This window comes from Ischnura elegans, chromosome 4 (assembly GCF_921293095.1).
Source record: "Ischnura elegans chromosome 4, ioIscEleg1.1, whole genome shotgun sequence".
In the NCBI taxonomy this organism is placed as follows: domain Eukaryota; kingdom Metazoa; phylum Arthropoda; class Insecta; order Odonata; family Coenagrionidae; genus Ischnura; species Ischnura elegans.
The window spans coordinates 119,911,075-119,925,227 of record NC_060249.1 but is presented as its reverse complement, the minus strand read 5'-3'; the positions used below and the strand labels follow the sequence as shown (position 1 = coordinate 119,925,227).

The 14,153-nt window shown below is 35.9% G+C and overlaps 1 protein-coding gene across 3 annotated transcripts in view; it reads right to left on the bottom strand.

The window, feature by feature from the left end:
• Positions 1–14,153, bottom strand: part of LOC124157966 (DDB1- and CUL4-associated factor 8-like) — a 31,185-nt gene that overhangs the window by 6,569 nt on the left and 10,463 nt on the right. For all 3 annotated transcript variants that reach the window (XM_046533089.1, XM_046533090.1, XM_046533091.1), the window contains exons 8-9: positions 13,094–13,213; positions 1,247–1,360 (exon numbers count right to left, since the gene is read on the bottom strand). In XM_046533089.1, coding sequence (XP_046389045.1) covers positions 1,247–1,360; positions 13,094–13,213 — 234 coding nt within the window. The remainder of the gene's footprint in view (positions 1–1,246; positions 1,361–13,093; positions 13,214–14,153) is intronic.

Sequence of the window (14,153 nt, the reverse complement as noted above, 5' to 3'; positions counted from 1 at the left end):
ATAATAAGCGTGTTAAAAAATTCGTTTTTACGAGACCCTTTCGGTGTTGGCTCTCGCCATAGCGAGGGTTTCACCGCCGGAAGACTTTCATGAAGACTCCTTAACCTCTGTAATTGCTGGCGATCTGTTAGAAATGAAGTTAATGGAGTGCTCAGTCTCAAATTTATGTGGTAAACTGTCGTTCGATAAATATAATGATGACGAAACAATGTTTGCATGACTTTTATTCAGTGGGGCGCTTATAAATTGTTTGAATATTAGTCGTTTTGTTAGTCGTTATTTGAGTAAGGAAATTTAGTGATGCAAAAAAACATCGCCTTTCGTCTGGATTTATGCTTACGTTTATCGGATAGATGTTTATCTGTCGCCGCACCACTCCTGTTCCTGTATATATGTTCGCAACAGGTATATTGGCTATTATTTGCTCCACCTCCGATAAAGCGACAATTCGCTATAGCGAGTGTTTATTAGTGCACCGTGGGGTGTCGTTATATCGAGGTTTCACTGTACTTCACTTCGAATATTCATGTGCAGATAAATGGGTAGACTATGCGTAGTCTGCGCGTGCCTGACCGTGAAACATGATTAACTTATCCAGTTTGATCAGTCGATCGTACTTCTACTATCATGATTGAGATATTTTTAATGTTTTACGACGAATTTCACGGCTATTTCCAGGTTTTTTCACGGTAGACGAAATTCACGGCTTATTCTTGGTTTGAAGGCTTTCACGGTTGAGTGGGAACCCTGGGTTTAGTAATTAGAGAAACTTGTTATGGGAGATTTTTCTCCATGCGTAATAAATATTTAAAGCCAACGATCAGCGCTACTGACCTCTTTATAAGGTGGTTTTCATAAAATTTCACATCAAGGTTTCTATATGCTACAACTATACTTGCAAACAATTTAAATAAGCATAAACCACATTATACAATATTGTTGAGAAATAAGGGCACATATAACCTAATTACTACGGAAAATAAACATCCTCATCTCTAAAAAAAATACCTATAAATTATGGAAATAAGAAAAAAATCATATAAAACTTCAAAATGAGAAATAAGCGCTCACATCAGCATATAACTTTGGAAGATGAATAGAACACTCCAAAGTAATCATTATCCATGCTAAAAACTAAAACATATGAAAAAATTATATATTATGCAAGAGCATGGACAGGTTAAATAATTTAATTATAAAATGGTCATGAATGACCATTAATTACCCAAACATATAAATTCTTTACCCTTCTCTCAGTGCGACGAATATGGCGCCACAGAATCCACAGCATCTGTCCGTCATATGCATCAGGATCACGCTGCCGATCATCATCTCGGTCTTTATGGTTTAGTATCACAGCCTTGATTTTAGACGAAAAAAAATATTTATAAAATATTATAAATGCAGAATCTGAACCAAAGATTAAACAGTTACAATGCTAAATGTTTTTATCTAGCAATTAAAAATATTAAGGCCACCCACTAGGGAAAATACAGCATTCAATTTGCTAACAAGAGATAGTAAATTTAGAACAGGAGGCTTTGCATGTATAAGACTTCCTTCATTCATTAAATCTATTTCATTGCATAAAAACCACCTTCCTGAATAAGGCAATGTACAAGAAAAGACCAAGGAGGGGCATTACGGTTTTTAACAATAGGAAATTATTAGAAAATTGGATTGCATTTCATAATAGGATTGCAAATGTTGTCCGACCATAAATGACGTGAAGACATTTTGCTTTAGAAACCAGGTAAATCTACTCTATTCATTTCTATTCTTCATTTTGCATTCCCCCTATTCCTTGCAGATAACCTTTGGTCATTAGGTCTCCCTTTCCACACTATGGCAACCTGTGCTACCTAACGTCTCACTCTGGAATGCCCAAAAATTGTGCCGCAAGTAACAAAAGGTGCTGGTTCCGTCCGGGCCCTACTAAAGGTATGAAAATTTTATGGGAGCAGTTCCGTTCTCCCATGTCCGTTCTCAGTCCACTATCAGTCGTTCTATGTAATCCCTATCTACCGTCTTTCCATGTAATGCAAGATACATGAAAAAATACACACACAAAACAAACCAGCATTACAATTGTGTCATCATTAATTGTTTTGTTGCCAATTTTTTTGCTTTTGATCGTAAAAACAAAAAGTACTTCTTCCGTAGTAACAAGGTCAAGGTTTAGTAACAAAAAAATCGTATTTTCAAAACTTCATACTTTTAAAGCACCGAACATTAAGCATAGGCTTTTTGTCCGGGCAAACAGTTATACAGTAGAATCCTGATTTAAGGTTTTTCAGCGGGGACAAAATTAAAAACACTAAATGCGGAAAAACACTAAATGAGGACCTGCCATTTTTTTCAGGTTTTAGAGTCTGTAATGATTGGAATGGCTTTTTATTAGTGATGGGTCGGTTCGATTCCTCGATTCTTCGATTCCTCGATTCTCGACCAAGAACCGGAATCGAAAAAGAGTACTTGTCAAAGTGAAAAATCGATTCCGATTCCAGTAGTACTTCAAACCACAAATTTATAAACGACCGCATTTCCATCAGTCATTCGAATTTTCGCGCCACGTAATCGTAATAACAAAACACTGAAATATATGTCTATAAATATCTTGGGATGTGCGAGTTCTCGAAAATTCGATTCGAGTAGAGTAATTGGTACTCAACTCGAGCGTTTCGAGTAGCATCACGAATGTCGAGTCGAGCAGTTAAGGTTACAGAGCTTTCGAGGCTATTAGGTCCAGCAGTCTGGCGACAGGAAGCGCTATCATGAAACTCATGTAATAATACAGTTTTTAAAGGCGATAAGTCATTCTAATGCCTTGGCCTGGTAGTTTCAGCTTGCCGAATACACTATAGTTGTCGACGTGGGCGCCGAATACCTTTACGCCAGCCGCGGTGGCCGATCGTCTTCCGACACGGCGCACACTGGTCCGAAATCGGAAAAAGCTGGAATAAAGTCCAAAATGACCTTTTTGGGGATAGAGGCATGAAACTTAGCGTACATACTCATAAATCATTAACAGATATAGATTTATATGCCATTTTACATAAATACGACCCTTTAGTGAGATACAGTAGCCCAAACATGACCAATTTTTCAATGCCACGCGAGATATCGTTTTTCCTCAAAAAATATTTGAATTTATCCAGGTAGTTTTGCGTTGGTATGAGTTTTATGGAATAAAAAACGCAATATTCCTTTGACCTGGTGCTTTGCCAATACTTTCAATGACTTTTGAAGATTTTGGCTCTCATCTGTCTGCTTTTACAACGCAAAATGGCCGACCCGTTTTTCACGTGAAATTTGACATAAAGTAGACATTATCTTTCGTTTACGAAAAATAAAACTCGGAAAATTTGAATCACAATATAAAGTAGAGATTTCTAAAGAGTACTAATTAGAAATCTCGGGAAAAAAAGTTTGCGACGAAGGAAATAAGAGCGATTTTTCAATCGCGCGTCAAGGCTGAGCTACACGCCGCGGCCTACGCTCTGAGGCTCGGTAACTGAGGCCGAATTTTCAAGTTTTTAAAAACATTAGTCTTGAAAATCGTCATTTAAAAAATGGATAATCGTCTTCATTGACTTAAAACACTAAACTGAGGATGATAAAAAGGACTATGTATAGATCGACTAGACCATTTAGCGCATTACTCGAGTGAAAATACTAAGGATTGGATATTTTTCGGAACCATACCACGCACAAGAAGTATGGCTCGGGTATTGAAGTAAAGTGAAGAGATTAAGTCAGCATGCTTAATAGAGAGAAAAATGAACTGTTTTCGTGAAGAGCAACAACCGATACCCTTTTTCCCTTTCCACCTTCACCGAGGTGAGACGCGCGGAAGGGGGAGTTTTCACACCACAAGGCTCTTTTAGCCTTTTTTATTACTTCGTCCGTCCGATGTGATATTCATTTGTAGCGTTTAGTTCCTTTCTTGAACTTAAAAAAGCAAGAGATTTTAAGGTTGATTTGATGATGTGAGAAGTATAGAATTTTTTTGGCTCAACAAAACTAAAGTTTAGTTCTATAGTTCGTTCGCTTCGTCCACTTAAATTCCAGGAATATTCAAGATACAAAAAAATCGTTGATATAATTTTTAATAAAAATTCCAAAGTCTCCAACGTCTTGCAATTTTGGTAGGAAAGTACTTGCCCAGTCACACAAGTGTGTAGCAAAAGGCAATTTTGTGCAGGCAGCAATTCTGTAACATGGAGACGTCAAAACCTGCTGGCTGAGCATGTAGAATAATTGGTTTTTCTGCTTGAGAATTTGAGAGGGCCAAATATTGCATGATTCATTTACGTAGTATGTAATCTTTATTATAGCTGTGAAAATTACTATGCTCAGGGCTCTCCCTTGCAGTTTGGATACATATATATGGTCGACATATTACTTGGGGTTAATTAATTTGAATTGTCCCTATGGAACTGTTGAAAAGACATTAATTTTCATTCATCTCCTACTTCTGACAATAACCATCAACAATCCTCATTATATTTTCCTTCTCACATTAGACTAGACATTCATCATAGAAAATTGGAGTAGAATATATTGTAGTATGCTTTGCTGTATTGCCTGGTTCATAAATTATTACACTCGACTCGACTCGATAATCGCGAGTAATTTTCAACTCGACTCGAGATCAAAAAGTGATACTTGGAAATCCCTTTTATATTCTGAAGGAGCAAATGCAGACTAGGGAGCCTGTGACATGTCTATGGTCAAGATACAGTGATGCATTTAGAAAAGTACCCTAAGTCACCATAGCAAACACTGTTGAAGCTGAAGTGGAAGCTTATTTATCAGAGATGAATGCACCACCAAATTCCTTCCCTGGGAAATACTGGAAGACTTGTATCTCCTACCCAAGGCTGAAAGTATTAGCGAAGAGGTTTCTTGCCATACCGCCATCCCTTGTGTTCAGTGAAAGACATTTAGTTCTGCAGGAAAAATATGTGAAGTAAAATGCAACAGGCTTTATCCTGACAGAGTAGATATGCTTTGTTTTCTGCGCAAAAATTTAAAGTCTGTAAAAGGAGACTAAATTTGTGAGACATTATTGATAATGATACGATATTATCAATAAAAGATAGATATTAAATGAGATACTTTTATTTTAAATTTAAACATGAGTGCTAATATTCTAAAGTAATACCTATCATGTAACAACACTTTTCAGGTATGTTCCGTTTTGAAATTTAGCTAATATATTTTAATTACATAGTGATGATATGAAAGATGCTTTTGTCAACTGACTCTTTCACAGAGTAATATTTTGTAAGTAGTTTTCTTGTTGCTTGGAATTAAGTGATATTTTTCTTGGAGACTATGGCATCAGAATCGATGGAATCGGTATCGGTAGAATCGGAATCGAAATGTCAGAATCGGAATCGGGATCGGAATCGATAAAATTTTCGAATCGACCCATCACTACTTTTTATGAATAAAAATATTATTTTAAGTAACTAAAAGGTGCTGAATGCAGCAAAAAATCCTTTGATGAAATGTTCTCTGCCCTATGAAGGTTGGATAATACTTTTCAGAAATCAGCTAAAAAAATGGGTAGTAAAAATAAGTAATGAGAGGATGACAATTGTTTTAATGCAATATTTTAAGAAAATTCTAATAAACATCAACTTAAAAGCATTCCCACACAGATTATTATTATGGACATTAGTGATTCCATTTTTATGCATATTTCAGTGGTCTCGATGAAATTTAGAATTTTTTCTGTAAAAGTGACATGTTGGTGACTATAGCATTTCTAATATTATAAGAAAAGGTGTGAGTAGGCACTCGAAAAATCATGAGGAATGAGTGAAATGGGACAGCAGAAGATCGTTAATCCCGAATTCTCAACTACCGAATATCTAGTAAAAGGGAGGTTTTCTGGAATTTTGACAACTTAACGTTTTCTGTTGCCTCGGCGAAACAAGGGATTAATGAGCCTTTAAAAAGCCTCCTATGCGCACATTTTGGATTTCGAGGTCATCCAAAAAAGTAGAATCTTATTTTAGCATGCGTACAAGTCGATGGTGATTCAACTCGATGATAACGCCAGATTCGTTGTAATATATCCGCGGCCTTATGCAGGTCGAATGGAGCCGGGAGAGTTGCTTACGCGGCACGCTGATCACCTTGACTCCGACTCGCCTTGTTTCTCGGCAGCTTTTAATAAAATTTGGTTGGACCTTGAATAACGATTAGCTAAACTCTGTTAAGTGAAAACGTTTAATCTTCAACAGAACTGGATTTCATCCGAAAAATTGTCAGTGCCTCTGGAGTTTGGCAATTTCGTCAGGGTTATGATGTCGAAGTCAACCACCAAGGGATACCTGCCGGATTTTCGTATTTTTCCGTGCTCATCTATTCTACCGTGAGTATGCGGTGATTTTTTTTCCAGCATGAGCGATTTATTTAGGGCCGGTTTTATAATGTCTGGTTAAACCTCACGTTAAGTTGACGTGGAGATTACGGTAACGTGGAGTTTAACGAGAGGTTGTTTTATAAAGCAAATCCTACCGCCGGTTGGCTGATGGGAACTTTAACGAGAGGAAAGCGCAGATACTGTAATTCTCATACCAACAATTGATCGCGAAAAGTGAAACAGACGAAAGTCAAAATTGAAAAAAATCGAGTTGGAGAGTGGTGAAAGAATTGTTAACGTTTGTTTTGAAGTGATGGTTAGCTTTGAAAACGAAGATGACGCCAATATTTTCGGTTTTAATCGTTGACGATCTTATGGTCAATCATCAGTGTGTCGTTAAAATAAAAATACTCGCCTCGATCTGTGAATATTTGGCAAGTGCAAGTGTTAATTGTGTAAACCATAAATTACACGGAGATAATGAATTACTATTTGTTAATGGATTGAATCAAGGTGGAGTCCCTTTGCAAGACATAGTGGTAGATTAACCTTGTTTGTGCTTATTATTCGAGAACGAAGATTCTCATTTGTATTGTGAAACCAATTGAAATGGTTTTCTATTGAGTACGCCACCAGAGCGATTTTAGGAACATCTTGAGGCTACAATTTAATCATAATGACGATAAATTTTAATCATACTTTTGCAGTAAGATATATCTTCTTAGCGTTAGTATGGCCCCTACGCTAATTTATTATCATCTCTGCGTTCCCTACGGAATTAGGAACAGCCTGCAAGTTGTGAATAATCAAAGCCTTTCCCGTTTTCAAAGTACTCACCATGGCCATAATTTAAATAACAGAATTTATAACCAACCACCGTCTAATAGAAAAATTCATCAGTGTTCATTAAAACGATAACGAGGCTTCTGTCACAATGATGTCATTGTTATGATCAATTAATGGTAATTCCTTTGATGATTTTTGTGTTTTTATAGAGCATTTTCAGTTTTATTAAAATTTTCACAAGAAGGAGGTATATTCAGCCATGTGCCACTCGTGTTACAGACACGAAAAGAATTGAGCCATATAATTGTCAGCTAGCAGCAGATATTTCATAACTTTAAATTATCTCATCTTTTTTATGATTATATATATACATATACTGTTAAGAAGCAATATGTTTCATGAAATCCATAATCTCTGGCAAATAAATTTTCAATAAGGGACAGAACTAAGTTTAAATTTCTTCATTAGAGATACCAAAATCTATTGCATGACACCAAGTAGCCCTTACCATTGAAGTATAAAGTGAAACATATTTTGATACTGGCTGTCAATAGTGTAGTTGATATTGCAATAGGGATGACTGTGAGTCTTTATGGTAATGCCATTGAGAATGTATTCATTGCCATTTTAAATTGAATGGATGTTCAGAAATCACTGATTATGAACATAGCTTCACAGTCAAAAATTATAATTAGAGAAGAATGAATAAAGTTTGAATAACTTATGCATAACCCTACCACAGTTACTTCAAGGGCTCCTGCTATCCAATTATTAAATAAATGTACAGTTTGCAGCAAACCTTTCATACTTTACAAGTAGGCTGCATGTTGTTATAAAAATATGCATCTGTAACAAATATTGCAACTCTTTTTGGCTCATAGCTTGGGATGGGGGATCTATTCTTTATGTTAATACTATTTTTGCAAACCTTGTGTAAGAATAAGTTTTAAGTGCTAACATAACTAACTTCATATCTAATCAACAGCAAAGGCTTGTATTGTATTTAAGATTTAAGGAAAAGAGATGGGGTGCAAAGATATTAAAGTTGCTGGGTTCAATTTATAAAAAATCTGTCAAAAAACATATCTAATCAGAATGAAATCATTAAATTTCAACTCTCAGTGGTGTTTATGAAAACTATACTATACATGTGATAGATATTTTCTTTTATTCTCAGCCCACAAAATATGAAGCTTTCATTGAACATGTTTTAAATATTTAGCAGAGTACTAAATTATACAAAGACAGTAGTGGATCCAGGATAGGGACAAGGGGGTTGGGCTAGGTGAGGTTAAAATTCCAGCTGTAGAGGAGGTTGGAAATAAACCACCATTCTATCTAGTGTAAAGTGGATGATACCCAAGGGGAGCAAATTGGAAACCCTCCTTAGCCCCCCCCCATGTATCCGTCACTGTCCAAATATACTGTTATTTATATAGCATTTAAAGAATTTATTTGTATCAAATGCAAACCATAAGGATTCCATCATGATGACTCCTTCCTTGCAACTGTCTTTTTGGGATATGGGTTTTCAATGGAATTATGTTGTTACATGTTGTCACAGTAAGTAATTTTTTTTACTACCTACTTCTGGGGTAATCCTTTTGAATGCTGTACCAAGTAATCTCTGAATGCACCACACTGACATCACTCACTTATAATTAATGTATGTGCTTCCATATTCATAAATGCAATAATATGACTTCCTCACTGACTTTTATCGTACCATGTTCTATTTATGAAGTGATTATATAAGCAATTTCCCTTACATCCACTCCACTTTCACAAATCTATTAAGAAAATTTGCCTTTGTGACATGAACATAGACTGTTTCTCATTACATATGTTTGCAGCTATGCATGTTAAAATATATCTCTAGTGATGCAGATCGGAGCGAGACAGATGAGACAGAGATAATCCTTGGAATAAATAAAAAGAGGAGAATTAAAGGGAAAATCACAGTACCAAAGTGCAAATAGAAGTCCGATTAAGATATATGGAGTAAGGTTTGCTATGGAACTGGTATTTTTGACCCAGAAGGAGTATAAGAATAGAGGTATACAGGAATGTATAGATAATATTGACAGGAAAAGGAAGTGCTACCTAGACCTGATAAGTGAGGTGAGGGAATAATTGCAGGAGATGAATTAGATATAAATGATGTAGATGAAGTGTATATCAAGCTTGAAATGCTGACAACAGTGATTAAGGTAAGGATTTTGAGTAACAAGCAAGGGCAGGGAGACAATGGTTCTGGAATAAATGGAATAACCATGTATGTTACAAAAAACTATGTCAACCTTAATGAGTAGATCACTTCTAACAGTAAGTAATGGAATGAGATATCTAGTCATGCATTATTATAAGTGTTGATGATATTATACCTAATAGATTTTTTGAACGTATGTACTCATTAGTGACAGTTCAATGGATGGAGCATGAAAAAATTAAGAAAAGCTACAAATGGGATTGACATCCCAAGAAACTAACGAGTGTACCAGATATGTGATATAAATTGGCTGTTATAGGAATATGTCTTCACTTATCCTTTGAAGACTTATTAAACATATTAGTTAGTTAAACGTTGACAAGTAGTAGTAAGGGTTAATATTTTAGGAAGAAACCATACCAAGGATCCCACTTAAGACTTTGAAAGAGTTATTGGTAAAATTAGACATTGCAATATTTCCACTGATTTTATTATAATAAAACTCAGTGGAAATACTGCAATGTCTAATTTTACTAATATGAAGAACTTCACCATATCTTGCTCAATATCATACAAGATACTTTGAAAGAGCTTATCGATGAAAAAATTTCAGTAGTTACTGATAAGCATGGAAAATAATGAATGTAATGGTGGTGAATGCAGTCATTTCCTGTAAATTCAACCTCATGAGCAAATACATATGTACACAGACAACAGCTTTCCCCAATTGCAAGCAAGAGTAGCCCAGCTGGCTCAATATTGTAAGAAATACAACTGACTCTGATTGTTTCAAACATTCCCTTAGCAGACTATGCTTGAGAACCTCAATAAATATATTCCCTTAGCAGGCAATGCTTAAGAACCTTAAAATAATATTTCTTTGATTAATCTGGCTTTGATGTTCCATGAGTCTTCAGGTGCAAGGGTCAAAATTATCTCCTTGAATTAAGGCTCAAATGTGTGGAATAAAATCAAACCTTTTCAGGATAAAGTATCGAATTGTTTACTTTCACTATATTAAAATATTCAAACCTGAAATAAGATTAGTATTGGTAACCAAATTGGCACTCTTATATTTTAACATGAGGTATCTAGATGGGCACCACTGATTCTATAGCTCTGAAGCTACTTTTGATGGTAGATAATTTGCTAGGAGGTTGTAATAGTACATAACCTATGTTTGGCTACGAACTGCACTTAGGCAATTAAGTCGCATTTTTTTCCGTTGAAGGCTACACATTAGAAGAGAAGACTTTTCTTGTTTAAGGTGCCTTTCCAAATCTTTTTCTATCAAAAGGATGAGAGGTCATTACTTTAGTCACAAAAAGTACAATAATTAGTAAACTCCACACTCTAAAGACTCATTTGCCTAACAAATTCATTAATATGTCATACCATCTTATGAGCAAATCAGTCATTCTTACTTTTTCACCCACACGAGCTGTATTGGTTTGATCAATTTGCCTTTCTCCGCTTCCAAAGAAAACTCAAACAGTATCTAGTATACATTACGTACGAAACGTGCAAAATCCTTTCTTTTACACGCAATCTTTCACTTGCCTCACTTATTCCTACATATTTATCTCCAAGAAATACCAAGCCGTACACCAGATATTGTTAATGGACTTACCTACAATTTTTTTTGTAGTACTTTGACAAACATATCTTTTGGAAAAGGAAATACGAAAATACTTTCACCTCATAACATATATCCTCACAATTAATTATAAATTCTATAGTTATATCACATGCTAGTAAATCAGAATGCAATCAGTAAGTACGATCTTTTTCTCTCTTTCGATTGCCAAATACGAAACTTGGCTGTTCTTCTAATTCAAACTGTCTTTGTAAACACCGACACATTTTAAATTCGTTGATGAAGTCAGCAAAACCAGGTAATAACAGATTTCTATACCTACACTCCTGTAACACCTCCTTCTTTCTCTCCGATATGTAATTCTAATATTTTTCATCAACTCACTTGGCTGGCACAAATCATAACAAACTCCTACACCGGCACAAATATTGCATAACTTCAACATTTTCAGGGGTTTGGCACACGATCTCCGACTGCAGTCCATAGAATAGACAATATTATTTATTGGATGGTGATTATTATCAAACTTGAGATGTTTGTAAGGATTTCGTAGCGTATACCGTAGAATACGTCTAATAGCATGAAAACAGTGGTCCGTTCCGGATATATCACAGGTCTTATGGAAATATTTCACTTATTAAATTGCTAGTATGGTGCTAAAAATATTGGAAATTGAATGCTGATATCGTAGACACGGATAAAAACGGAGGATGCTGCGCTTGGTCGATTATTTCTTCCGTATATTATCGTAGGGTACTTCAGCATTTCAAAACATCCGCCATTTTCAACAATTTAAACTTCACGTTAACCTTTTACCCAAGGGAAATCCATGGTTTAGCTTGACTACCACTTTAACGCTCAGATTTGACTTAACCATCGATTATAAAACAGAATTTTGGGACTTAACCGACGCTTAGCTTAAACTCCAGTTTAACCAGACATTATAAAACCGGCCCTTAGAGTCATGGACCGTGATAGTTCGTCAAAACTCCGATTGTCATTCTCTTTTGACATTAATTAGCACCAGATAAATATTTTTGAATCGACAGCGATATCAACCAGCCGCATGTCGATAAATTGGCTCCGGGATATCTAAATTACGATGTAAAATAATGTTGTTCCGTAGGGAAAGAATGCTCTCACTCACGGTCATGACAGGGGAAAGACTTCCTCTGTTCTTTCGCTGTTCCTCCGTGGAAACTGACCTTGGAATGGATTATAGAAAGAATCTTCTAGTGAACTGCGCAATTGATATTGGGCCTCCTCTTTTGAACAGAGAAAGTAGCCGAATGAAAAAATATTGGGCTAATAATCGACTGCCCGTAGGGAGTAGAGTTGAAAGGGGCATAAGCCATCCATTGAAAACATAGCGAGAAAACCATTATTGTAGCGGCCCTCAGAGGATAACTCGTGTCATCAGTCGTCACGTATCATCGAAGTCAAGTTCAAGAAGTGAAGGATAAGGTAGTTCGAGGTTATTAAGGGATAACTTTGCTCCATTAGATCGGATCTGATACAAAAAGTGCCTGGTGTTTGGATCAGAAGGGGAGCGAAACGTTACGAGAAGACAAATCAACCAACTTGCGAGTTGAAGGTCGCAGCGCTGCGCTCGCGGAAGAAAGCAGTTGAAGAAGCGTTCCCCGGTAGATTCTATCGACTCTTGGTAAACTTTCATGAGACTGTTCTTGTTGATGAGCATAAATTCGAAGATTTGGATGAACCGTCATGAAAAAACGTTAAATCGGGCAAAAAAATCTTGAGCGGGACAAATTTTTACGACCATAAATGCGGAAAAACGCAAAATGCGGAAACACTAAATACGGATAATTTTTACATTGTCCTAATAGGGAATGAATCGGGACCCAAAAAAATAAACGCTAAATGCGGAAAAACGTTAAATGCGAAGACCTTAAATCCGGATCCGACTGTACTTCTAACTATCATAACTTAGTATTATCCTGATATATAAAGTCGAGGGTTAACTGAACTTGTGAGTATTGCTAGATGCTAAGACAGGGTAACATAAAATAATTATGTATGTATTAAAGTAGAGGGAGACTAAAGTCATCTTCAGGGCAATATGTATGTATCAAAAAGAAAGAACAGATTTTAAAAATCTTACATTTTTTAAACCAGGCATGGCTGGTTCTTGTTCACAGGATGGGACCCATATTTTGACGTCATCGTCCAATCCACTTGTGGCCAGCACAGGCATCTGAGGATGGGGCTCCAAGCAGTTGACCTAATCAAATATTCATCGTGAGAACTTTGCTTGTTCATCAACAGCATATCATGGAATTAAATTCATCAGAACATGCATTGCTGGAATTTACCACACTGGCATACATAAAAATACCCTTCCGACTAATGTAACTACAGTGATGATAAGGTTTAATATTCACCTACTACTGCAGACATAAGAATTAAACAACAAAAAACGATTACGCAATTTTAAGTCACAAGCTTCCTGCAAAACTAACGTAAGATATAAAAAAAACTTCTGATAGAAGCAGTATATTTCTCTAAGAAATTTCATTACATTCTGCACATCATTACTTAGCTTCTGATCACAAAATTAGAGCTCGTCTTTTCAAGACTCTTTTGCTGATGTCCACCATATCTTTTGATTAGATTCATTACTTATCCACTGCACAAACAACCTAGGACGATATACTTCTATTCCCTTAAATCAAATGAAAATTATAATTTTTTCTTATAGATGCTAACTGGAATGAATGCATTTTTTGTCTGTTCATGACAAAAGTAAGCATTTTATCCATTTAATCCATGCAATTCTCAGCAAATTCAATATCTGCACATGCATCTGGATGATCCCTCCACAAATTTTTAACAATTTGTTCTTTCATAGACAGAATTCAACCTTCAAAGAATTCTAAGCACCAGACTTGTTTGAAAAAAAAACATCTAGATGGTGTTTACCATGGCAACAAGCCAAGATGATGACAGAATTCACAAATCCATAGTATTTGCCCAGACACGTTCACAAACAAAAAATGAAGAGCTTGTCATAAATATGGATCAGCCTGCTGAAAGCTGCCCTTGAGTAAGTTGGGCCATGGCTAAAATTAACTAACATGCTGAGCTACAATAAATTATTAAAAAATGAACGCGTCCATGTGAAAAGAGCAAGGCTCATGCTTATCCACCTAAAGAGGAAGAAC